Source organism: Pantherophis guttatus, chromosome 2, assembly GCF_059756535.1.
Source record: "Pantherophis guttatus breed Tessera chromosome 2, ASM5975653v1, whole genome shotgun sequence".
Lineage (NCBI taxonomy): Eukaryota > Metazoa > Chordata > Lepidosauria > Squamata > Colubridae > Pantherophis > Pantherophis guttatus.
Window position 1 is genome coordinate 79,562,013 of NC_142064.1, and position 25,705 is coordinate 79,587,717.

The window sequence follows — 25,705 nt, forward strand, 5'->3', positions numbered from 1 at the left end:
TACTAATATGAATTATAGCTTAGCACAAAGTATGAATAGATTAAGGGAGAAATATTTTGTTGTATTAACTTATTATAAAATACCTTTCCCCAACTGTGGTATTACAGAAAATCTTTTTGTTTAGCCAGTTATTTGAATTAATAATGTTTATGTGTTTCAGTATCTTTTCTTTAATGGGATTGTAATTTGAGGCTATTTTTATTTTGATGGATATATTGCCATAGTATACTGTTCTAATTGTTTTTTTTTGTATCTGTTATGTCTAGGATGACTTTTTAATAAAGCAGAATAAATTTTCTAATTCTAGTTAGAATCCCACATGTTTTATATAAAATTAAGTGTGGTTTGGAGGGCGGGTTAATTTTATTGTATTTATGTTATTTTGTAGATATGGATTTTGTTTTTGAGGCAGCTGTTTTTAAATAATAGCGTATAAAGAAACTAACTCTTCCAGGTCATTAATTTTTTTTTTCATTTTCAAAGTCTATTAAATAACTCTCTAATGGCTTCATTGTAGCTATATATAGGCATATGCATGATTGTAATAAGCAGCGGCACAGCACGTAAAAACAATATGAAGAGAGTGAAAAATCAGTATTAGACTTAAAAACAGCCCACAGATAAATTGATAAGTCACCAGCTTTAACACACCACTCTCTGAAACCAAACCTTCCTTATTTGTAATGCGTCTTCCTCCTCTTCCCGGGCATGCTCAGAAGCAACTATGTAGCCAACTTGCCCTTTTGTGAGTCAGGGCGAGCGAACAATCGCTACTGAGTCTGCGCTGTATACCACGTCCCCGGCCGTGGGACTTTGCTGCGGTGTTTGACACAGGGATCTCGAGTGAACGCAGGTGAGCGCCTGTTTCGGCCTTAAGAGGCTGCTTTCGGTTTCAAAGGCTTGCTTCGAACGCTGCCGACCGTAGCCTTCCAACAATGGATCCAGTAGAACGGCCTCTGCAGAGTTAGGGGGTTGCGCAGGGCTGCTGAAGCATGCAATTGGAAAGTAATTTAAACTTTTTAATGTCACTTATTCTCCTGGATTGAGCTGATGCATGCCTCACGTTTTAAAAAGGAAACACACTCGCCTAATTCCCTAACTCGGCCGCCGCAATTTATTCTAATCTAAGGCAGGCTTCCACAAACTGAAGTCCCCCATCAGTTGGACTCCTCTAATTTTTATAATCTCCATGCAGAATGGCTTGGCTGTCTGGCAGTGGTGGGGTTGCAGCCCACCATTTCTAAAAAGCTGAAATAATAAAGGTCTAAACTCTATAAGGCTTTGCTGAGATGTGTTGCTTTTTAAAAAACGTTTAGAGTTGTGTATATACAATTTGAAATTAATTTAAAACCACTGCAACATGGATAAGATGAATTAGAATTATGTAACAAACCTTAAGCTGCTACTAGAACAGAGCTTTGAACTATTAGATCAAAGCGTGATTCAAACCAGTGCTATTTCAACTTGCTTGGAATTTTAGAGAGGCAATCCTTGCTAACTTGGCCCTCCGTACTCTTGTAGACATGCCTGTACAGTTAGTGGAGAAGTTTAAAGGTGGTGTTAAAGCAGGTATGATAGGAGCAGACTAGCGGATGCTGGCCCCATCCTTAGTGCCATTACATGCACTTGGTCCCTTAGCTCCAAACTTGCTCTGTGAAGATATGAAGCAAGGTTCCTGATGATGCAGTAAACTGTTGTATTCTTCAGTTAATACATGTAGACTGTCACTTTGATTTATGGATAAAACTCAGTTGATGCAAACACTTTTAAGTCTGAATGTTTCATACACATATCAGTTAACATTTTGAACGCTATTGCAGAGTACTCGGCTCTACTCATCTGGTTTTTCATACTGTAAACATACAATGCCTTGGCCAGGGTTCTTGGAGCAATAGGATTGACAACCCTCAGCCTGAAGATGATAGATGTTTGCTGATACAGAATATATGACATGATTAAGAAATACAGCAATATTACCAGAAAGTTAAAGCAAAACAAAAGTTAATATATAGTGGATACAAACAGTCTATTCACCCCTGTTAAAATACCAGGGTTTTTTTTTTTTTTATTTCCCCACAAGATAATTTTCAGTTTGTTTTTTAATTGATTGTATAGCTTATATGTTACGAAGATGGAAACAATTCTGAAGTGATTTATCTTGGTCTGATTTTCTTATATTTCAAAAACCTGGCATTTTAATAGGGGTATAGACCACGGCTGTCAAACTCGTGGTGTCACGTTGCTGTCACATGATGTTTTGAGATGTTTTTTCTCTTTGTGGAGCTGGGGTGGGCGTGGCCTGCACATGGTGCACCTGGCTGCCAGTTTGACACCCCTGGTATAAATTTTCTGTATCTACTGTGACATGTGGAATATAATAATCCAGGATCTCAGGCAAAAAATCTGACTGGATTAAGAGAAGGATTCAGAATGTCAACAATGTACTGATATTACAGAAGAGTAATTATAAATAAATAAGATGGTTGAGCTAATACCTTATTCAGCTGGTAAAAAATCAGAACAGATTCCCCCCCCCGCCCCCCAAGCATCTTGTTAATAAGGCACTTCAGTAAGTAGCTCAGTGTCTTTTGTGGTATACTGTATGGTTAAAGGATTGGGCTTAGGATGGGAAATTAGGTTCAAATTAGATATTTATTTAATTTGTAAGCCGACCATCTCATTTTGCAAAACATCTCTGGCCAGTTTAGAAAATGCTTACAGATTGCTAAGTAGTTCACTAGCAGTCTCTGAGCAGCCTACATTTCAAAATTGTTGTCAGGGTAAAATCAGGGATAGTTCCGGTATGATCCCTTCTTGATCTCCTAGACAAAGACAAACAGCTACAAGAACAGAGCTTGGGTTTAAATATAAAGCAATATAAACAAATTAGCAATTATTTTAAGTTGAAAAAAACCTTACTACATTCCCTATACCAGTGATGGCTAATCTTTTCCGGACCGAGTGCCCAAAACACACGCCTGAACCCCCAAAATAAAATGCATGTGCGGTCCCCATGCATGCACCCCGCCCCCTTGCATGCGTGCATTGGCCCCCTGCATGTGCCCCGCCCCTGCACATGTGTGCCCCCCACATGCTCCCTTCCCCTGCATGTGCATGCAGCCCCCCCACGCACTCCGTCCCTGCACATGCACACCTGCCCCCGTGTGCGCTACCCCCCTGCGCATGCGCAGCAGAGACCCAAAGACCAGCTGGCCAGCGGGAGGTGCACGCACATGCACAGTGGAGCTGAACTGGGGCGAAGGCTAGGGTGCCATCAGAGGAGGCTCTGCATGCCATCTCTGGCACGCGTGCCATAGGTTCGCCATCATGGCCCTATACTTTCAGCAAGAAGAATAACTATTCTTAGTTGTTTGTTTTCAACAAAATGAACATATAGTAGTTTGGAAGATTGTTAGGGCAACAGACTAAGCTTCCAAGACTGCTTTAAAAAAGATCTTCCAGTAGCTCTTCATCTATAAGCTGTACATTAGAGTGTTCTCTCCAACTGGTTCATTGCTTAAATTCATGTGTGACTGTTAGACAAATGTCATCTCCTTTCTAGTCCTTTAGTGCTTCAGTGCATTTGCTATGCTCATAGCAACATATTTACTGGAAAAACATCTTCAGTTCCCGCAATACATCTACAGCACTCTTTCTCAAACTGGTGCTCCCAGATGTTTTACACCTTGATGTGAATATCATCTACTGTGCAATATGCTGGGAATTTGAATGAAAATCCAAACCATCAGGAGGGCACCAGAGTAATGAAGGCTGCCAGAGACTATAATGGAAAAACAGCTCTTTTTAAATATTGCTGGCCAAGTACACTCAAGCATTCAAGAAAGTTAACAAAATTGTTGAGACCCTGCGGGTGACATAATATGTCTGTTTATATATGCCAAAATAATACTAATCATTCTGTGGCTAATGTCAGAAATATTAAAATGATGCGCAGGGATGTTACAAAGGGAAATTCCAGCACACACTATAACATAGAAACTCTCACCATAATGTAACCATTTATCGCCCAAAGGTGCTTTCTCAAAAGGCAGCTGGACTTTATTTTTTCCCTGAAGACATTTTGCTTCACGTCCAAGAAGCTTCTTCAATTCTGACTCAGTCAGTACTGAAGAAGCTGCTTGGATGAGAAGCGAAAGTCTTTAAGGAAAAAAAAAAAGTCCAGTTGCCTTTGGAAAAAGCATCTTTGGGGCAACCATGATCTGGGTGACTGAGAATCTCCCTAGATAACTGTTTATGTATATTTCAGATCTCTAAATATGCTAAACCAGGGGTCCCCATGGTCTGTTTGGAACCAGGCTTTTCCAACGGCTGGCCAGTGCACACACACGCAACTCAACTTGCGCGACCGGTGGGCTGGTTCCCCTCCCCCCCTGCCAGGCCACCGAGCCATAAAATTTGGGGACTGCTGTGCTACACTATGTGCTCTTAATTTAAGAAGATTATTGTTTAGACTTTTGTGGACCTTCAATTATATAACTATTTTATTCAGAGTGCACACATGGTTTAGCCTACACATAGGCTTAGTGTAAATGTATAAACTCAAATATTTTGTTTATGTTTAATCACTGCAGTTTATTCAGTAAATGTGAAACCAAATCAATGATGAGGTTGACATTTTATATCTGCTTTTGTTGTTTCAGAAGTTCAGTTGTCTATAGATTAATCAAACAATGTCTGAAGAAATCAGAAAAAGGCTTGATTTTCCTAACACACTTATACAATCACAGGTGAGAAAGCTTCTGTTTGGTGTGTACCATGTATGGCCTGAATATATAGATTGATCCAGGGGTGAAATGCTACCGGATTGGACCGGATTGCCCGGTCCGGTAGCGATCTTGGCTGGTGGTTTGGCGATCTGGTAGCGATGGTGGAGCCCACCCGCCCAGATATCATTGCTTCCTGGTTTTAGCTAGGAAGTAATGTGTTTTTTACCTTTTGCGCATGTACGTGACGCACACAGTGTGTGCGCTTCTGAACCGGTAAGGAAGGTAAGTAGATTTCACCCCTGGATTGCTCCACACATAGGCACTTGTACTTGTTGAAAAATAAATTATTTAAATGAAACCTCTGGGGAAGAGTTTTGAGTGGGATGTCTTCAAGATGATGAAACCCCTATTTCAAACAAGTATTTGACACCCTGGAGTATTGCCAAAGTGCCATTATGGACTGGGTGAGAAAGAGCAAGCTGCTGTTTAATCCAGCCAAAACAGAGGTTCTGTTATTAAATTGGAGTCAGAGATTGAGATTGAGATCATTTTGGAGTAGGCTGCATTCTCCTTGAAATAAGAGATTCATGGATTCTGGAGTGACTCTTGATTGTCAGATGTCACTGGATTTGCTGATGGCATCTGCAACAACTAGTGTACCAGCTGTGTCCCTTCCTGAGCTACTTATGGTAAATTTGATGACATATCCACGTCTTGTCTTGACTAGTACTGGAATACAGTAGGCTGTTTTAGTTCCACCTGGTTTAAATAAAAAGCTGCATTTGTCATTTGTCTCTCTTGAAATATGAAAGAGAAAAAACCCCTTAAATTCCTATTTTAAAGCTACATTTTATTAGCATCTAGCTAATTGTGGCTGGTTTTAAAAAAATAAGCAGAGATAGAACAGATTAATATTTGAATGGGGGACCACAAAAATTACCAGGAGTATCGAAGAAAATGGGAAATTTTAAAAAAATGCAAGAAGATACAGGGGATAGTGAGAAACTGCTTGTGTATATTGCTAATATATTGATATATTAATATATTACTTCTAATATATTGCTACCAATTTCATGGAACTGTCCTAGAAGTCACCAGGAGCTGAATTTGACTACTAGAGTATATGCTAGTAGTTTGCTAATTCTTTCATAGATCAGAACTAGTAATCTTTCTGTTGCATCATTCTACTTTTCATAATGGTCATCTGACAGCTGAAGCACAATAATAATGAATTGACAGATAAGCTCCTAACCAAAACTCAAAATCTCTCGGTTCCTTTATAAGCCATTTGCTTGGTTTCCACACTGTAGGAACAACAGGTATGCTCTTGTGTGGTTTGTTTTAATTAGTGAGAGCAGCCATTATGTCAGCGAAGAAACATTCTTAAGAGAAGATACAGGTTAATGTCAGGCCTTCTTATTTCTTCTGCTGATTTATGATCCTGTTAAGTCAGGGGTATCAAACTGGCAGCCTGTAGGCCAGATCTGTCATGCGCAGGCCACGCCCACACCAGCTCCGCGAAGGGAAAAAAGTCACAATATGTCACATGAAGGCAATGTGACGCCGCGAGTTTGACACCCATGTGTTAATTAGAACTGTTCATTTTTCAAATATTAATACTGTTCCTAAAAGTATTTTTCATTTGGACTTTTTTTTTTTAGAAAAATAGATCTTTGCCTGTATTCATTGGATAAGGTTGGGCATTTTGTGGTCTTTCAATTGATATTGTAATACAGCTTAGCACCACTGATTTCATTAGTTTACTCTGTTGGGATTAAATAACTGGAGAACTAAAGGAGGCTCACATCTACTCAAGAATGTTACCTGGATAATTATATTTCTAGTAGGCGTATGACATATATATTACAAGCAGCTTGATATGTTTTCATATATCTATTATGTTTTCATATACTACCTGTCTGACTTATTGACACTTTTCTAAATAAATTAATCAGAATGTATTTAAATTTAGAAGGTGAAAAACAGCCTTGTACATGCATTAGCAGAAAGGTTAGGGAGGTAGCATTTGTTTATTTTAACAAACCCCATGAGGGAGTCATTCCTTCTTATTAGATGTAAATATACAAGATAAAATGTTTTTAAATGCCTCTGAAGTGCTTTCTTATAAGAAATTCTACTTTCTTAATAGAGTCACTAAATTCTTAAGGAAGTGTAGAACTCATCTGGATATTTGTCCATTTATTCTGTAATATTCCATATACTAGGCAAAACCTTTTCTCATTACTATATTAAATCACTTTTTAAATGAGGACTTTCTCATATATGTAATTCCTAAGTAAAAGCCCATCTGCTAATATTTTAATATTAGTTTTAATATGTTTTTGCTATGCTTATTCAGGTAGGAAGTTCTGGTCCACTTGTATTGACAATCTAAATGGTTGTGAGTGGCCATATTTTTAGCTTCGAGATAATATATCTCAGAATTCTCTGTGAAGATAAAGAGAATATCAAGTTGCTACTATTGAATTGTGTTTGATAAATTATTTACCCCCAGTATAACCTTAGCGTTCATGTTGTTGTTTAACTAACATAGCAGTATGTGGCGGGTAGGACGTGGTTGCTGCTGGCTGCAATAAAAATCATAGTTTAGTGATTTATGTTTATTCACAGGCTGTGGGCCATCTTATTGCTGCAGTGCTGAAAGAAAATGTTTTATCTAACAAGATCAACCAGTCCAGTAACCAGGTTTGTGACTTTGCTTTCATTTTTCTTTCCCCCATTGCCCTGACAACTGCTTTTGTGGTGCAACATGATTGAAATTCAATTCTGGTAACTTTCACAGCTAGAGGATAATCTGGAGGATAATATATGAGAAAGAAAGAAAAAACATTGAAATGGTGTACGTAACAATATCAGACCGTCTAATGATAATGATGCACTGTCTGGAATGGGTACATTCATGCACAGCATGAATAGTAACATTTTATGAGGCAAGGAAGACTTTGAACTGCTCTCTGGACTGCTGGTATTTCTCTTACTGAAAACGTGCAAACTATTTTTTACAATTATTTTAGCTCTTTGTTATAACTCGTATCAAGAATTAAGGGAACCTACAGGTAGTCCTTGCTTAACAACCCTTTGTTCAAAGTTATGACAGCGTTGAATGATACAAGCCTGGCCTAACTCTCCTCTTTTAAATTTTTAATTCATTTGATTTTATAAATTGGGTGTTTTAATCTGTGTTTCGGCCAAAATATTTAATAATTTTAAGGGACTTTTAATATTTGTATTATCTGTATTTTATCCTTCGGGAGTAGGGCGGTATAGAAATTTGATTAATAAATAATAAATAAATAAATAAGCCTGGTTTTTGAACTCACAACCACTACAATGCCCCTGCAGTCATGTGATCTAAATTGCTTGGGATTGCGGTGCTTGGGATGGTAGAGTCCAGGACAGCTTGCTCATCCTCTCACCTCTCATCCCTGGCCTGGCTGTACTTTGATCAGGCCACAGCAGCCACTTACAGGCCTGTGGACCTGCTTGTGAATTGCCCAGGACTTGTGACTTCCTGATAACATGGTCATATGATTTTATACTTTCTGATTGCACCGCTTAGCGATGGAAATTCTGGTTCCAATTACCAGAAGTAAGTAAATAAACAAGAAAAATGCATATACAGGTAGTCCTTTGACTTACAATCACAACTGAGCCCAAAATTTCTGTTGTCAAGCAAGACAGTTTTTGTGAGTTTTGCCCCATTGTATGACCTTTCTTGCCACAGTTTTTAAGTGAATTACTGCAGTTGTTAAGTTAGTAACACAGTTCTTAAGTGAATCTGGCTTCCCCATTAACTTTTCTTGCCAGAAAGTCGCAAAATGTGATCACGTAACCCTAGGACACTGCAACCATCAAAAATACATGCCAGTTGCCAGGTGTCCAAATTTTGATCATGTGACCACAGGGATGCTGAAATGGTCATAAATGTGAACGAATGGTTGTAAGTCAAGGACTACTTGTATAGAAATTTGTTTCATTTTCCTAAATTGTTCATCTTGACTGAGAGATGCTGAGATTTGTAAAAAATCAGTAATGTAATTGAAAAAAAGATTTGCAAAAGATTTGCAAAATCTAGCAATAGATTACCTGGTCCTGATATAAAATTCCCTCTTCCTGTTTCTCTTCTTAATAACCCTGTGCGATAGCTAGAATTTAGAAAGCATGGTGGACTCAAAATTATGTCAAAATCCATAGCTGACAGCGGACTGGAATTTGAGTCTTCTCAGCACTAATGTAACTCTTTGCACCGTCTTTTCCATTCTTAGCATTGTTTTCATGCATATTGTAAAGCTCATTAGAATATAAGTATGCAACTGAAAATGAAATAATTAACCGATCATGGGCTGTTAATCGTTTATGTAAGTTTTGTGGACATTTCACTATATATGTAAGTGGATTTTAAAAAAATGAATACATACCATACATGTAAAAGTGTATCAAACTGTAAACTATCTGCTAGATAGCTTTCTGAGTATTAACTGGAAACATGTCTTTTTTTTTTTATTAAGAAGGCCAGAAATGTTGTCCTCTCATAGAACATTTGCCTGAACAGTTTCACCTTTGAAACAGACTTTTTATGTTTTGGTCAATTCTAAATGAGGAGAGTAAAAAGTGAAGTACTGGTTTGCATTAGGAATGTCAGTCCATAACCAAATATGTTTGCAACCCATTTGAATGATTTAAGGTGCAGTTAAGCATTTTTAGCTATATTTTTAGAAGTATCAAATATTAAAATTGCAACAGGATAACTACCAGCCATCTCAGGATTAAATTACAGATTTTGATTAAGTCAAAATTAAATGTCAATCCTAATAAATTCAAAGCAAACTCTAAAATTAAGCTTAAGAGCCTTGATAGTACAGTGGTTTAATGCACCCTGTTATTAACACAGCTGCCTGCAATTACTGCAGGTTCGAATCTCGCGCAAGGCTCAAGGTTGACTCAGCCTTCCATCCTTTCTAAGGTAGGTGAAATGAGGACCCAGTTTGTGGGGGCAATAAGCTGACTTTGTATAAAATATACAAAAGAATGAAGGCTATTGCTTAGCGCATTGTAAGCCGCCCTGAGTCTCCGGAGAAGGGCGGCATATAAATCAAATTAAAAAAAAAAAAAAAAAATAAGCCTTCCTCTAAAGATGCCAGAAACTTACATTCCAAATGCAAAAAACTGGAAGAAAAAAAAACCATTTTTATGAGGTACTTCCATAATGAATGAAAATGCCTTTTTAATATATTATTTGTTTTCGACACTGTCCTGAGAGAGGTATTTGATGTTCAAGCCAAATGTCAAATGTCTTACACAACTATGGTAGCAAAAGCAGAAGTCTTCCATGTCAACAGTTTTCTTTTATCAGATTGGTACATTTTACTTAGTTTTGAGTTCAGGAACCCATCTGAGGTAAATTAACTATATATTCAGCAAGTGAGGAAACAATCAAATATTCTTTAACTTTCTCTGTTTTTGCTCAGATATCTATTGAAATAGAATAGCTGTGAAAACAATAATCGAATTTATGAGTTATCAGTCCTGAATAATGGAGCTTGTTTCTCCTCTCTCTTTGATTCCAGACCCCGGCGTTAAATTTGCTCTGGGAAAAGTCCTGCAGTGACAATACGATGGTCCGGACAACCTGCTGTGAGGCTCTGGTGATGCTTGTTAAACAAGATCATGCAGAGTTTGGCTACATTCTTAACACAGCACTCAGCCTCATTCCTTCAGCCAGGTGATGGTCATTTACTTTAATTAAAGATCAGCTCTTTTGTAGTTCAGAATCAGTGATACCATCTTGTAAAAAAAAAAAAAGGTAGGCTCCACCCTGGGGAAAACGTGAGAGAGCAATTAATGGAGGAAGGAAGAAATGAGCTATTAAGGTAGAAAAAATTATACAGGTTGTCCTCGACTTATGACTGCAATGGAGCCCAAAATTTCTGTTGTTAAGTAAAATATTTGTTAATTGAGTTTTGTCCCGTTTTACGATGTTTCTTGCCACAGTTGTTAAGTAAATCACTACAGTTTTTAAGTAAGTAACCTGGTTGTTAAGTGAACCTGGCTTCCCCACTTTGCTTGTCAGAAGGTCGCCAAAGGTGATCACATGACCTTGGGACACAGCAACGGTCATAAATATGAACCAGTTGCCAAGCGGCTGAATTTGATCACATGATCATAGGGATGCTTCAAAGGTCATAACTTTGAACACTGGTCATAAGTCACATTTTTCAGTGCCGTTGTAACTTTGAACGGTCACTAAACAAACTGTTGTAAATCGAGGATTACCTGTACAATCCTGAGACAGAGGAAAGCATGAGAAAGATGCAAAATAACTCTACCTTGGTTTTGTTTAATATATAATGCAACAGAGAGAAACTTGGACAGGTTTTTCTAGATCCTGTTTTTTACCTTATTACAATAAAGAACATTCCAGGAATCTTTGCTGTTTCTGTAACTTGACCTGGCCTACCTCTCAGGGCTGACATCTCTGCTTTTTTCTGCTCCAGTGTCCCTCACTTCTGAATGTCCAACTGCTAAATAGTGATGGGGCTTCGGAGTCAAGATGTCTTCCCTAATCTCTGGAACACCCATTTCTCTCTCTTTTTTTTTTGCCATTCAGAGATTCTCTTTGCAGGTCTGGGTAAAATAATAATGCTTTTCCTCCAAGAAAGCTGTCGGGCATGTAACAGTTTCTTATAATGCTCAAAGGTATTCTCAGCTTTGTTCAAACATTTTGCTGTTGTGAATGAAAACGCTACCAGGTACTCTTTTTTCTTTTTTTTGGCCATTTCTTTTGAGACTCCAGTGATCTTATTGAATTGACTATGGATTCAGTGTTCATGATGTCTTTGCTCAACCCAAACCCAAACAGATTTTTTGGAAGTTTGCCAAAGCTAAACATGTTACTTGATGTTCTTTCTCTTTTCTCGTATTCTTAAATTGGAGTTAGATAAATGATGGAGCAGAGTAGTGCAGCAAAAAATAAATAGGTAAATGATGAAAAAGAATAATTACAATGACGCTGAAGCTTAATCACCTACAGATTTTTGCTCTTTGCATAGAGGTTGTTTTATTGCTCAAGGCTAGTAATTTGGTTTTCCACCTGTACTGTATTATAAGGTCACTGACCCTCAAAGTCAGAGATTCTATGTTTTGTACCATCAAAACATATTTCTACATTCTAACTTTCACAAAATTACATTTTGAACGTGCCTTGCTTCAACTAGTAAAAGCAATACATCCCTCTCCACCCCAACCCAGCACAGAAAAACAGCAATCTCTTTTTTAAACACTACCAAAATACTCTATTAAACTCTAGCTGTGTATTACCAGCATATAATGTATGGCTTAAAAATATAAGCCAAGCCCCTGGAGAGTGTTAAAGAAAATTAGGTTACTTGTCAAAGTAAGAGCTGGAGTTAAGCTAAGTAAGAACAGGAAAACTAAACAATTTCCACAATACCTTCTTGACGGGGTGAAATCTACTTAGCTTCCCAACTGGTTTGGAAGTACGTGAGCTGTGAACGTGCACACACATCACGTGCGTGCTTGGACCCTCTGCATATGCGCTAATCCTTCTGCGCATGTGCAGAGGGTAAAAAACAGGTTACTTCCTGGTTAAAACCAGGAAGTAACGACCAGGTGGGTGGACGGAGCCTTGCATTGCCATCGCTACCGGTTCTCTGAGCCACCGGCCATCATCGCTTCCGGTTTGGCCGAACTGGTCCGAACGGGGAACATTTCACCCCTGCTTCTTGAGCATATAAGTACCATTTTCAAGGAGAACATCAGGAATTGCTCTGTCATTCTCATTTACAGAGAATCAAAGGAACTATGGATTGAACATAACAAAGTTGTTAAGGAGGAATGTGAAAAGACACTGCCAAAGACGAAGAAACAAGAAACAACATTGGATGTCAGAACAGAACATGGAAATTACCAAGAAAAGAAGCCAGAGCCAAGAAAAACAAAATCTCAAGAAGAAACCTATCCAACAATTTCAGAGGGTTGTTAGAAGAGACAAGAAGCAGTACTCAGAGTACTTCTGTAAAGATACTGAAAATGGAAACAGACATGAAAAACAAGGAAAGTTCCAAAATATCTCTGAACTCTAGAAGCGGCTTCTAATTTCAAACTGATATGCTAAAGGATGCCAGTGGATAGATTCAACTGATTCAAAAAAAGATGGAATGAATAGCTTTCACTGTACAGTGAAATTGTCAATGTCCAAGATATTATAGAAGATATTTGTATTTACAAGAACCTCTAGTACTAGAAGATGAAATTAAATCAACATCCAGTCTTTACCTAGTCAGAAGGGGAGAAACGGATGGAATACTTGCTGAAATATGGCAACCAAAGAAGAAGAATCAGTAATGATTCTAACCAGGCTATTAGCAAAATCAGTGAAGATTCTAATGAAGCAAATCTGGAGGACAACACAGTGGCCAACAGATTGGAAAATTTATATCCCAATATGAAAAAGGAGACTTAACAGAGTATGCAAACTATTGCACAATATCCTTAATTTGATATGTCAACAAAATAATGCTTGAGATCATCCAATGCAGATTGGAGCCCTACATAGAAAAAGAGATGCTAGATGTTCAAGCTGACACTAAAAAATGCTAAGCCGCAAAAGATATTGCTGAGCACACTGAATAATTAAGAAAGCCAAAAAAAAAATACCAGAAAGAAGTCGGCATGTGCTTCATTGATTTATAGAAAGGTTTTTGATTATGTCAACATGTGAAACTGTGAAATGTGCATTTAAAAAAATTGGGAATTCCAGGACATCTCATTGTCCTCAAGCAAAATATATTTACAAGTCAGGAAACCACAGTATGGATAGTACATAAGAAAACACATTGGCTCCAGGTCAGCAAAGGAGTGAGACAAAGTGCGGAGGATAGGGAGTGGCCTTGAAGGACGGTTGGGAGGTAATGATTAGATAAAAGGAGACTAAACCTGCATCAAGAGAGTAATTTGGTAAGCCCATTCCCTAATTCAGTGGAGATAAAGGGAGGGAGGGGGAAGCATGTTCAGACTTGCAAGATTCTGTTACTATAGCTTTTACAATAAAAATAGTACTAACCTATGTGACATTAGTTTCTCAGTCTGATCTACGTTGTAGGACTGACTTTATACTATCCCTTCATTTATTCAACCCATATCCTGAATATATATTAAGGGAATTTGGATTGGAAGCAGATGAATGTGTGAATGTGTTACTTTGGAGGAAGAAATATCAATAACCTAAGCTGAAAATACAAAGGATCTCCAAGCTCTAGTAATAAAAGTTAAGGAGAAAAAATAGAAATTAAATTAAATGTAAAGAAGACTAAACAAATGAAAACAGCTAGAACAACCATCCTTAGAATTGACAAGATATCTAAGTGGTAAATAGCTTCTACCTCTCAGGATTAACAATCAATAGTAAAGGAAGGGATAGTCAAGAAATAAATCATAGACTAGATAGAGCAGCTGCGAAAGTCTTTGAAAGGATGTTCAGATGCTGTGATGTGTTTATACTCACAAAGATCAGAACAGTGCAAGAAATTACATTCCCTGTGGCACCCTATGAAAGCAAAAATTGGACTTTGAAGAAGTAGAACAGGAAGAGTATTGCTGTTTTTTAACTTTGCTGTTGAAGAAGACACCTGGGAATCTTCTTCAACTCCGTGGCCAGCCAAGAAAACAAAAAAGTAGATCATCAAACAAATCAACCCAGATATTGCACTTGAGGCTGAAATTATCCTAGTTTAGATTAATTATGCAAAGACTGAGCTCTCTGGAGAAGGCTATAAGGTTGAGAGTGAAAGAGAAGAAGAGGACAACAGGCAGAAAGGTAGATGGACTCAATTACAATGGTGATTTCTATACCATTGGAAGATCTGAAGGACTAGGTTAGGAATAGGTTGTCATGGACAAATTTTAGATGATTCCTAAGAGTCAACACCAAATTACTAGTACATAATCAAATGGGCCGTAGAAGGTGACCTTGATGGAAATATGCAAGCTGTTTCACCAAAATGATGAGGAGTGAAACAAAACTTAAATCCACAACAGAGAGCAAATGCATACATGAAAGTGGCTCAGAAATACACCACTCCCTAATTCACCACAGTATAAGAAGAGGGATGATATCAGAGGTGGGTTTCAGCAGGTTCTGACCAGTTCTGGAGAACTGGTAGCAGAAATTTTAAGTAGTTCGGAGAACTGGTACTAAAAATTCTGACTGGCCTCGTCCCCATCTATTCTCTGCCTCCCAGGTCCCAGCTGATCGGGAGGAAATGGAGATTTTGCAGTAACCTTCCCCTGGAGTGGGGTGGGAATGAAGATTTTACAGTATCCTTCCCCTGCCACACCCACCAAGCCATGCCAAGCCACACAGAATTGGTAGTAAAATGTTTTGAAACCCACCACTAGATGATATATAGCACAATCAGAAAAAATGGATGCAAGGAGGCAGTCGAGACTTTGAGTTCCCTCTCTCAGTTGACTTTTAGAAGACTGAGGACAGTATCCATTTTGTCTTAGTTTTCAGTATGTTTTTTTTCCTTCAAAAGGACACTGGGTTCACATACTTCCTTTTCTAATTACTTTTGGAAAAATTTTGTTAACTGTTTATCAGCTATTAGAAACCTTAGGATTGGGTGAATTTTATAATACTATAGTATGTGAATTTCCTTCAAACCTTAGTGAAAGAAGTTTTAACAGTAAGTTTAAAATCTTTAAAAACAATTATGGAATAAACAGGAAGAATGATTAAAACTTTGATTTTAGAAAGTTAAAAACAGACTAAATATCCAGATAAATTTACAATAAGATTTTGAAATTAATTATAAAGAATGCTTACTATGTGAAAATTCTTTTTCAAAAAAAACATAATAAGAGAAGATTTTTAAAAAATGGATACTAAGGGAAACTAGAAGGAGTTAAAAATTACAATTAAAGGAGAAAAACACGTAAACTCAATTTACAGTTACAGAATGAAGCAAACTATTTTAACATTGGACATTTTGAATAATATTTTTGAACAATTGCCTGAGAAGTTAATTTTAAGTATAGAAGTGTCTGCCTCTATAGACAGACTGTATCTAAAAGACTGATGGAAGTGAAGCAAGTTCTACCTGACAAGAGTAGGACTGAGTTGAAAGTGGATTTCTATAAGAATGACATGAAAAAAGATGCTACACTAGACAACAAAAACTTTGGCTGACAATTAAAAGGGATATTGAAACAGCAAAAGGAAGTGAGTGACATGGATAATTTTTCTATATTGGATTTATAAAAAGTGATTTCTTAATGTTTTGAAGATAAGGAACAATGACATTACTTGAAGGGACTAAAGATTGAGATTGTTGGAATAGAAGAAAGAAATATAAAATAGGTTTATTTGATCAAGGTTGAACTAAGTATGTTGTTAATGGACTTTTTGCTGACATCATGACTGACCCTTAAGGATCTCTGGTATATGCACATATGACCACATATGTTATATCTTCAAAGAGGATACTTTCAAAATTTAGGCTGTCTTCTGATAGTGCCCAAGAGATAATTTACTATGTAAAACTGGGCACACATAACTATAGGAATCAGAGCAAACCAAATGAAAAAGTGGTATGTTGAATTATGTTTTGATCCTGCATTAATGACATAAGCTGGGAAGTCCTTTCAAATTAAATAGTGGTGTTAAGAGACATCATGAAAATGTTTCTCTTTTTGTAGAAATCTGTTGATTGAACATGTATTTTTACTGTGCTTTTGATAGGAATGTCCAGGGCTTGATAAAAATCATTGTAAAGCTATTACAGATGCAAGCCTTGAAGACATCAAAAAGTGAAGAAGAACAACAGCTTGACTCATATGCAATTAGGTATGCCTTAAATCAGTCAAATTTGGCATGTTGTTTTGAATGGTAACATGATTAACATGCAAGTACCAAGGACTCTCATTACAATGGAACCTCTGGTCACGAACCCTTCTGACCATGACCAAATCGGGTTCCAACCAAAAAATTCACAAAATTTTTGAATCTGGTCACGAACACATACTCGGATGCTGATCAAACACGGCCACGGCCGATTTCCCCTTCTGTGCCATTTTTTTTTGTAAGTGCCAAACAACAGCAACCTTGAGTGGCCACTGCATTAATTTTGGTTAGGTTCGGGTCACGACCAAATCGGATTGTGACCAAAGTTATGGAACGAATTATGGTCATGACCAGAGGTTCTACTGTATTTGCAGTAATGATTTTATAAAGTCATTTTGAACACTAAATTAATGAGTACTGAAACTTTAGCTGAGAACATGTGTCTTGGACAACCCAATTTTTTTCCATTCTGCATGTCCATAAATGACCACATGTTCCTTGAGATTAAGAGGAAGAGCCACAGTCAAGGCAATGATCAGATAAATCTAAATAATAAATAATAATAAATCAGATAAATCCAAAGCAAGAATGGAATTTGAGAAAATATCTCAAGCTTGACCCCATTGCTTCAAGCTATGAAGGCAAGGAACTGGGAGACACATTCAGATTTACACGACTGATGTCGGCACTTTGAAGTAAAAAAGACTCAAACCCCAACATTATAGATTTTAAAACTACTTTCATTACAGGGTTACAGTAATCAAATCTTGCAAGATTTCTCTTTATCTGCCTATTGTCTTGGCTGTGGCTTTTCCTCCTGTTTCTCAAGTTTCTCTTCACAACCAATTGTATCACAAAAATGTCAGAAATATTGATTTTGTGCTTACAAATACATTTTAATCAGTAGAAAAATTTGAAAATATGAAATCTGCCGATAACAAGAATTGGTTGCAGGTGTACAAATAAAAAAAAATTGCCTGAAATGCTGGTTGCTAAAAGTACAATAAAATCTGCTTCGTTAGGCAACAACTTCAAAAAAGATGGAACTAGGTTTGGCGACAAAGTCTAAAGAAAGTTGGAGAGTCACTTTGGTTCCTGCATTATAGACATAACCTAATGATTTGATCAAATCTATATCCATTAACAGTGAAAAATCCCAGAGAATTGGTGAAATGCCAGACAATTTAAAGAGAGTAACTGATTATGTTTTAAAAAGAGGCGAAAGGATTTGGGGAACTGACATTTGATAACTGAGAAGATAATAAAACAACAGATCTATAAACACTTTGAATGCAATATAGTGATTACTGGAATTCAGCATGGATTTGTTGAGAACAAGTCTTATTAGACTTCCTTCCTTCCTTCCTTCCTTCCTTCCTTCCTTCCTTCCTTCCTTCCTTCCTTCCTCCCTCCCTCCCTCCCTCCTTCCCTCCCTCCCTCCCTGTAGATCAGGAGAATACTTTGAACACAATAAGACCTAATTTCAGCAAAATATTTTACAACGTAGCCTATACCATTAATTAACAATTTAATTTACACTATGTCTATTAGATGGGTCAATAGCTACTAAAAACTTGAAAATTAACAACCAAATGCATCAAATTGGAAAGGTGTATTTAGTGGAGTGATATAGAGTCAGGTTTTGGATTGAGAGTTCTTTAGAATTAAATAATAACTTAATGAAAAGTAAATTGCAAATGACATAAAATTGAATATCACCGTTAACAGCAACAAAATCAAGGCCAAAACTTGCCCAGAAAATCAGAATGAATTTTAACAGAGGCAATTTCATATTTTTTTCATTTGGGTGAGTGGGTGGGGTGGGATACAGTCCTGAAATATGAAATAGAAAATATGAAATATTACCCAGTATTTTTCCTGCATTATCATTTTTTCTTGATAATGCCCTTTGGGCATCTGAAAAGGGACAGTAGTAAGAAGTGCACAATACAGTATGTATGGTATGAAATTGTATGCATACATTCATTCACATCAAAGAAGAAATGTTATTCATTGATTATTTAAAATTTATGCATCAGGAACATATTGTAGGAAAAGTTCTGCTATCACAATAATAAATGAATCTTCATTAGAGTCATTATTACCATTCATGAAGGTCATTAAAGAGTTTACTAATGTATTGTCTATAAATAGAGCTTTCATTCTGTATCCATGAACATGTACTCTTCTTCTATTAACAAAGCATATCTCATGGGCAATTCTGTATTTTCTTAAAATACTGTATTTATGGTTGTGCTTATTTTTAGGATAATCAGATTTGCAAATTTTATTTTTAATGCATTTCTCCTCGTTTTTGTTTTCTCCCAGAAACTCTCCTCACCCTCTAATTATCATACTTGAAAACAGACCTGATTGCTGGCCATTCCTTCTTCAACATATGACCACATTTTTCCAGCAATGTCCAAAAGGGTAGGAAAATAAAATAATTGCATAAATAGCTGATGACACAGTTGGCCTCTAGATTCTTATGTGAATTCAGGCTTTAACAATACAGGATTTTTGCTGCTGAGTAATAGAGTGATAACAGTTACAATAGCATATAATTTTAGGTTTAAAACGCCATAGTGCTTTACAGTATTTCTGGTCAGTTTAAAATGTAAGTATTATTTGCATATTACCCCCAACAATCTGGATCCTCATTTTTCTGATCTCAGAAGGATGGAAGGCTGAGTTAACTTTGAGCCCTTTTCAGGATCGAACCCCAGGCTGTGGGCAGAGTTTGCCTGCAATACTGTACATTAACTGTGCCACTAGTTCAGCAAAGTGTAGTATTCTGCCAATAATCATGATATCATATTAACATGTGGTTAAAATACCACTTGTTTCTTCACTGTTTCACAAATTATATTGGATACCTAGGCTGATTCATGTTTCAGGTAGTATATGAACTTCTGAACACTTGGGCTTGATTGTCTGCTATGATCCTTTATTTAATATATACCCATGAAAATACTAAGGTATTGGACAAGGTCTTGCAGATTGTACAGCAATTTGCAGATTGTCACCTGTTTTGTTTCTCATTCTTTCTAATCTTTTCTCTGATTAGGAATCAACAATTGCTGTGTATTGAGAACAACGGTCACCAACCGGTGGCCCGTGGACCACTGGTCGTCCGCGAGAAAATTTTGATGGCCCGCAGAAAAATTATTTGCATTTTTTATATTGCACTAAATCAGGGGTCCTCAAACTATGGCCCCTGGGCCAGATACTTGCAATGAACGCTTGTGTTACTGCAGAGAATCTTCCCTTTGGGGTCTTTTTGTGTGGGTCGGAGGGGGGCAGAAATTCCAACTTGGGGTCTGTTTCAGCTTCCTGGTGCGGGGCTTTGGGCGAAGGCTGGAAGGAAGCGCTGCTGGTAGCAAAGAGCTGGAGGGCCTTGTTCCAGTGGGACTATATCATGGCCTGGAACTGGGTGACCATCTCAGCCCACTGAGCCTCCAGGCACCAGTACCTGGCCTTGCACTCCTGCAGATTTTCCCTCTGCTTGCAAAACCCATGCTCGTAGTCCTCAGTGAGGTGCTTCTGCTGAGCTCCTTTTTGGTCAGATCCAATTTGAACTGAGCCAGCTGTTTTGCCAACTCTTTCTCATGGTGGCTGCTTAGCTCCAACAACTGCTTCTTGTTGGGGCCCTAAGGAGCCTGGGCAGGCAGGCGAGGAGTGGCTGGGAGGGGAGGGGTGAGTAGAGGCCGGCGAGGCGCTCCTCGACATGAGTGACATCAAGTTGGCCATGCCCACCCAGTCACATGACCATCTAGCCATCCCCACTCAGCCAGTCATTAAGCAGATCATATTAGTTGTCCACGGGATTTAAAATTATGAATTTAGTGGTCCCTGAGGTCTGAAAGGTTGGTGACCCCTGTTCTAGAAGACGCTTTAATTCAGCTCTTTCCAACTTGAAGTAGCAGTGTTTTATTTGCTTCTCTTTGGTTGCATTTGTTGGTTTACATGTTTTAAACCTTGAGGGTATAGAAATTAATTACATTTTTTTTGTATTTTTCCAGTTTCTTTATAGTTGACTTTTTATTGTATACCAAAAGAAGCAATCTATGATAACATTGATCTGATAAATGTCTTGTGGTTTCTTAAAATTATTTCTTACAATTTCAGGGCAGAACGTGTATGTATCAATATAATGAGGCCATTTCTAAGGTACCTATATTGTGAACCTTACCAGTTGCGGGAACATGCAGAATTACGGATGAGCCTGCTTAGAGTCTTGCTTCAGCCATATGGGCCTTTGAACAAAGAGGAGCCCCCTGACCTTGAATGCCATCTCCTTCAATTGTTTTGTGACCTAGTCCCGTATTATCAGGTAAACCTTCTCCGATGCTAACCTCTCAGTGTACATTATTTTATTTATTTACTTTCCATTTTTCCTAAATTTCTTTTAACATACGTATGTGGACAAGGAAGTGTGATGGCTCAACACATTCCTTCCTGCAGCCTTCTTGAACAGGAATTCTGAGTCTAAGGGAAACCTCAGATTGTACACTAATTCTGCCTGTAGGAGAGTTACCCCATTCAAAGATCACTGCATACAAGGGACCCTGAGACCCATAGCCATTTGGTCTTGTCAAGGTTGATCTGAAGTTTATCCCTCTCAGGCCCAGATGCAGGGGTGAAATTCAGCAGGTTCTGGAGAACCGGTAACAGAAATTTTGAGTAGTTCGGAGAACTGGCAAATACCACCTCTGGCTGGCCCCAGAGTGGGGTGGGAATGGAGATTTTGCAATATCCTTCCCCCAGGAGTGGGGAGGGAATGGGGATTTTGTAGTATCTTCCCCTGCCACACCCACCAAGCCACACCACGCCCACCAAGCCACGCCCACAGAACTGGTAGTAAAAAAGTTTGCATTCCACCATTGCCCAGATGGATTCCAGTCATTGGGAAAGCACCTTGACAGTATTACTTGGCAGTTGGAGATAGAGATGTGCAACTAAGTATCATCAGCACAATATCAGGGAGGTGTTTCTAGAATGCATATAGAGGTGGGATCTTAGATTACCTATTCCAGATAAACTGACATACTATGAACACAATATCTCTCTCTATGCAAATTCTTCATTTATACATACAGTATCTGTCAACACTTTATGTGGTTCTCAGTGCTGAGCCTTTGCATGTATGATGCAGTCTTGTTTCTTCTTTTTCCATAGGTAAAAGACTCTCTACAGATAACGGAAGTATTGCTTTTTCTGGAGGGATTATTTCGGAGTCTGCTGCGTTACCCTAGTTTTTGGAAGACACAATTATGTCATCTTTGTCTGCAGCTTCTGATTTTCTGTGAGGTTAGCCTGCAGACCACAGGGGAATGTTCATCTTTAATTCGCTTAATGGAGGAAAATGTTGAGCTTCTGAAAGAGGTATGCTCTCTGGGGAATAAATTAACTTTTAAATATGTATTCATACCTAATTTGAGTGGTGGCCCTTAACTTTTGGCACTTAGTTGTGAGGCTTTTGTTAGTAACCTGGGCTGGAAACAGGCATCACAGATATTTAAGGACACAAGAGTTGTTGAGAATTAGATTTATTGTAGAAAAATGTAAATCATCATGTAAACTTTCTCAGCATCTATATATTATTAAAACTCATTTTTACAACTTTTAGCTAGACAAAACTCTGCATCCTAGGTCAACAATTTTTGTACCAATGTACCTCAAATGGACTAACTTACAGAATGTGTCCCAAATCCAGGAGCCATAACACCTGAGACAATAAAATTTGGGAAAGTTCTTTATTGCTTAGTGCCTTTCCTGATTACATGGCATTTTTTGCACATGCCCATGAACACTTCTTGACCTGTGCATACCATTGTGGACCCCAAGGCATCCTTCTCAACCTGTGCTGTCCCTCCATGCACCTTGCCTAAGCTATGTGGTACCTCTCTCATCCACCCTCATGCACCTTTCCTGACTCACATTGCTGACCCACCCGCCCTTCCCTACCTGCAAAGTATTTCTAATATATGTACTCCCTTCCTGACCCCCCATTACCCAATCTGCCTTTGTTGACCTATGCAGCACTTCCTGTGCATCCTGCACATAATTTCTTATCTGTACTGTCCTTAGTAACTTTCAAGTTTCCCACAAGCAAAATAAATGGAGAAGCTAGGCCTCCATGCATCCTGTTCAGTGGCGGTAGGCGGCCTGGAACAGGCCAAAAAGGGGGGGGCGTGGAGGCCAAAAATGGGGGGCACGCAGGCGGCGATAGGCGGCTGCGATCCCCACAGCCTGGAACAGCTAATCGTCAGTATTCTGGGAGGCCAAGAATCAGTTGCTAAATCAGGCTGTGCTGAAGCTGACCAGGCTGTTTGCTGCAAGGAGGCAAATTGCTGAGAGGCAGAGGCAGCGTTATGCAGGCACAAGAAAAGCATTGTGTTACAAATCATAATTTATAAAAATACATGCAAAAACAGAATATACAAACAAATCATGTCATTGGCTTAACACAAAGAGTGAAGCCAGTCATTGTCTAGCTATAGTGTTTCAGGTAGCATTTTTTTCTATTTTCTGTGTGATGATGCCAGGAAATAAATCTGGGTCTTACTGTCTTTGTTCCTGTTGGATACAGATACATTTTTAGTAATGCAGAGAATTATAGGATTCACTAGTTTACAAATCAAGGATTCATTATTTGTAAAAGCTGATTTTCAAAGAAAATTAGTCTTTTTGACAAGTGAGCACCTATGTGTAGAGATTACTCTAACCTTATAAAATGGAACAGTATAAAGTAGCTATGCTACTATATAAATGTGTGTGTGTGTGTGTGTGTGTGTGTGTGTGTGTGTGTGTGTACCTTCTCTGAACATAGACTTTTTGGCTTTGTTTTTTCTTGTGTAATGGGGCTCAAAGAAAGCTGTTGTTGCAGTCCAAGACCAGAGAAGGGAAATCTGGCTGGTGTTTTTCATGTATATATACACTTATTCAAGCAATATGTTTAAACACCAGTTAGTATTCATTAACTCTCTTGAGAGGAGTCAGAGTCAGTCACTGGCTCTTATGTTATGACACTGTTACCTGCTGCTGAGGAAATGGAAACATGGGAAGTAGCTATGTTACCAGCACCAAGTAAAGTCAGAAGGAATTTAAGAGTTATTTATTTTACATATTAAGGCTGAAGAAATATGCCTCATTTGATTTTTTTAAAAAAACCAAGAGTGTAAAATTTGCTTAGGGTGTTTATTTCCATAGGCTGGGTTGTATGTTATACTTGGAAAGAAAATCAGACGTGATTGTGTATCTTGGTTCTTCAGGGTTTTCCATTTCAGATGACCATCATTGGATTAGGTGTGCTCCTGCTGCAGATTCCAGCTAGTCAGCAAAAGCCTATTTTAAATCTAGGTAAGACTTCATTGTAAAATTGCAATAATTCCCTGAAAAATAACTTGCCTTATTTAGCTTTCTGGGAGGGAGCATTTTCTTAATAATTTCAGATTATCAGGAAGTATCACTTTGTTGCTCTTGTTGGCAACTATAGTAGATTGAATTTGTTATTCATAAAGATTAGTAGATTATATGTCATAAACATATATTTTTTTAGCTATTTTTATGCCCAGAATGTCCTTCAGTTACCTGAGAACAGGTCAGTAATTTAAATATCAAATTAAGTAAGAGGAAATACAGAACTTTACTTATGAGTTCCATGAAATACCTAGATAGATAAGAAACTAATTTCATTTACAACAATCCTAGTCAAAATTAGAATAAAATGTTTATCCATTTAATGAAAAAAAGACATTTGTCTTATTTATCAGCCAAAAAATACTCTAGAAATTTCCTCTGTTTCCAGTTAGACATCATGCTGATTTGATTTTTCTAATGTATATTTAAGGTATCAATTAGCAATCCAATATTATTCAAGGGTTTTCATCCATTGATGAAACCAGATTGTAAAGGATGGACAATCAGATTAATAATTTATATAATCCACATACCAGAGTCACTGTCAACATTTTTCCATTAGTATTTAATAAAATCATAATGAAATACAAATAAAGACTGTTAAAGAAGTAAAAGAAAAAAAATGAGAAATCTGAAAAAAGAAAATATTAATAGATTTCCAGATAAGATGTACTGAAATAAGAGTATGGGGACTTTTCCTCTTCCCAACTGTTGGCTCTAATCCAAAGTGCTTCAGCTCCCTCTGAAAATGTAAGAAGAAAAACTCTGAACATTAAAAAAGCTGCTACTACATTTCTTCAAATGATCTCAACACAATAAACTTCTCTGGAGCATCTGTGACAAATTGCTGGAAAAAGTAAAAAAAGAATTAATTTCTTTTTGATTTCCTGCCCAGTGGGCTTTTCTGAATAACATCTGCTTCTGAACTGTTTGTGGAGTCTGATCTGGAGAAATCATTATCTCCTTTGTATTTTATTCCAAAAATCCCACTAGCTAAGATAAATGCTGGATGTGATCCCAAAGTGTACATCTTAAAAACTTCATAGCAGTAGGACAGTAAACAACTCAACATAGTTCCCTCCCCCCCCCCCAGTTACTTTATCTTACTCTTGTGGGTGAGGAATAAATGTAGGAGAAGCTAAAGCTTTCTGTTCTACAGCTCACTTAAGAAATTGCTTTCCCTGGAAAGAATGGTCCAATTCTTATTTATTATATTTTTGTGGTTAGCTTACAGGTACTAGGTGTTGATAAATGAAGCAAGATAAAGGGTTTTCCATTTAAAAATTAGAACTATTTACTAAATGCAATGAAAATATGCTGAAATACTACCTCGTCCTTGAGGGGTCTTTGATGCTCTTTGAGTTTGGTTGTTTTCTTGAAGATGTTTCATTATCCAAACTAGTGTGCACTGATGTTGCTATCTAGTTTGGGTAATGAAGAAAACCACCAATGAAGAAACTTAATGAAGAAAACAAAAAAACAGCCAAGCTCAGAGAGCACCAAGAACTCCACATTTGAACTCTGAGCTTTCTTGGTCCCTTGTCCTTGGAAGCTATCAAAGTCATAAACTCAGTTTGTCACCATTTGACTCAGGAATCTCAGATTCCTACTTCTACATTGATTCCATAATAAATTTACATTTATTACTGTGGGAGTTGAGATTCCCTGAATG

The 25,705-nt window shown here is 37.7% G+C and overlaps 1 protein-coding gene across 1 annotated transcript in view; it reads left to right on the forward strand.

Moving 5' to 3' along the window:
- Positions 1–704: 704 nt before the first annotated feature.
- Positions 705–25,705, forward strand: part of FOCAD (focadhesin) — a 139,216-nt gene continuing 114,215 nt past the window's right edge. Inside the window, exons 1-9 of the mRNA XM_034410513.3 lie at positions 705–853; positions 4,662–4,748; positions 7,359–7,433; positions 10,316–10,470; positions 16,510–16,614; positions 18,940–19,041; positions 20,740–20,944; positions 21,790–21,996; positions 23,886–23,973. Coding sequence (XP_034266404.2) covers positions 4,692–4,748; positions 7,359–7,433; positions 10,316–10,470; positions 16,510–16,614; positions 18,940–19,041; positions 20,740–20,944; positions 21,790–21,996; positions 23,886–23,973 — 994 coding nt within the window. The 5' untranslated portion in view covers positions 705–853; positions 4,662–4,691. The remainder of the gene's footprint in view (positions 854–4,661; positions 4,749–7,358; positions 7,434–10,315; positions 10,471–16,509; positions 16,615–18,939; positions 19,042–20,739; positions 20,945–21,789; positions 21,997–23,885; positions 23,974–25,705) is intronic.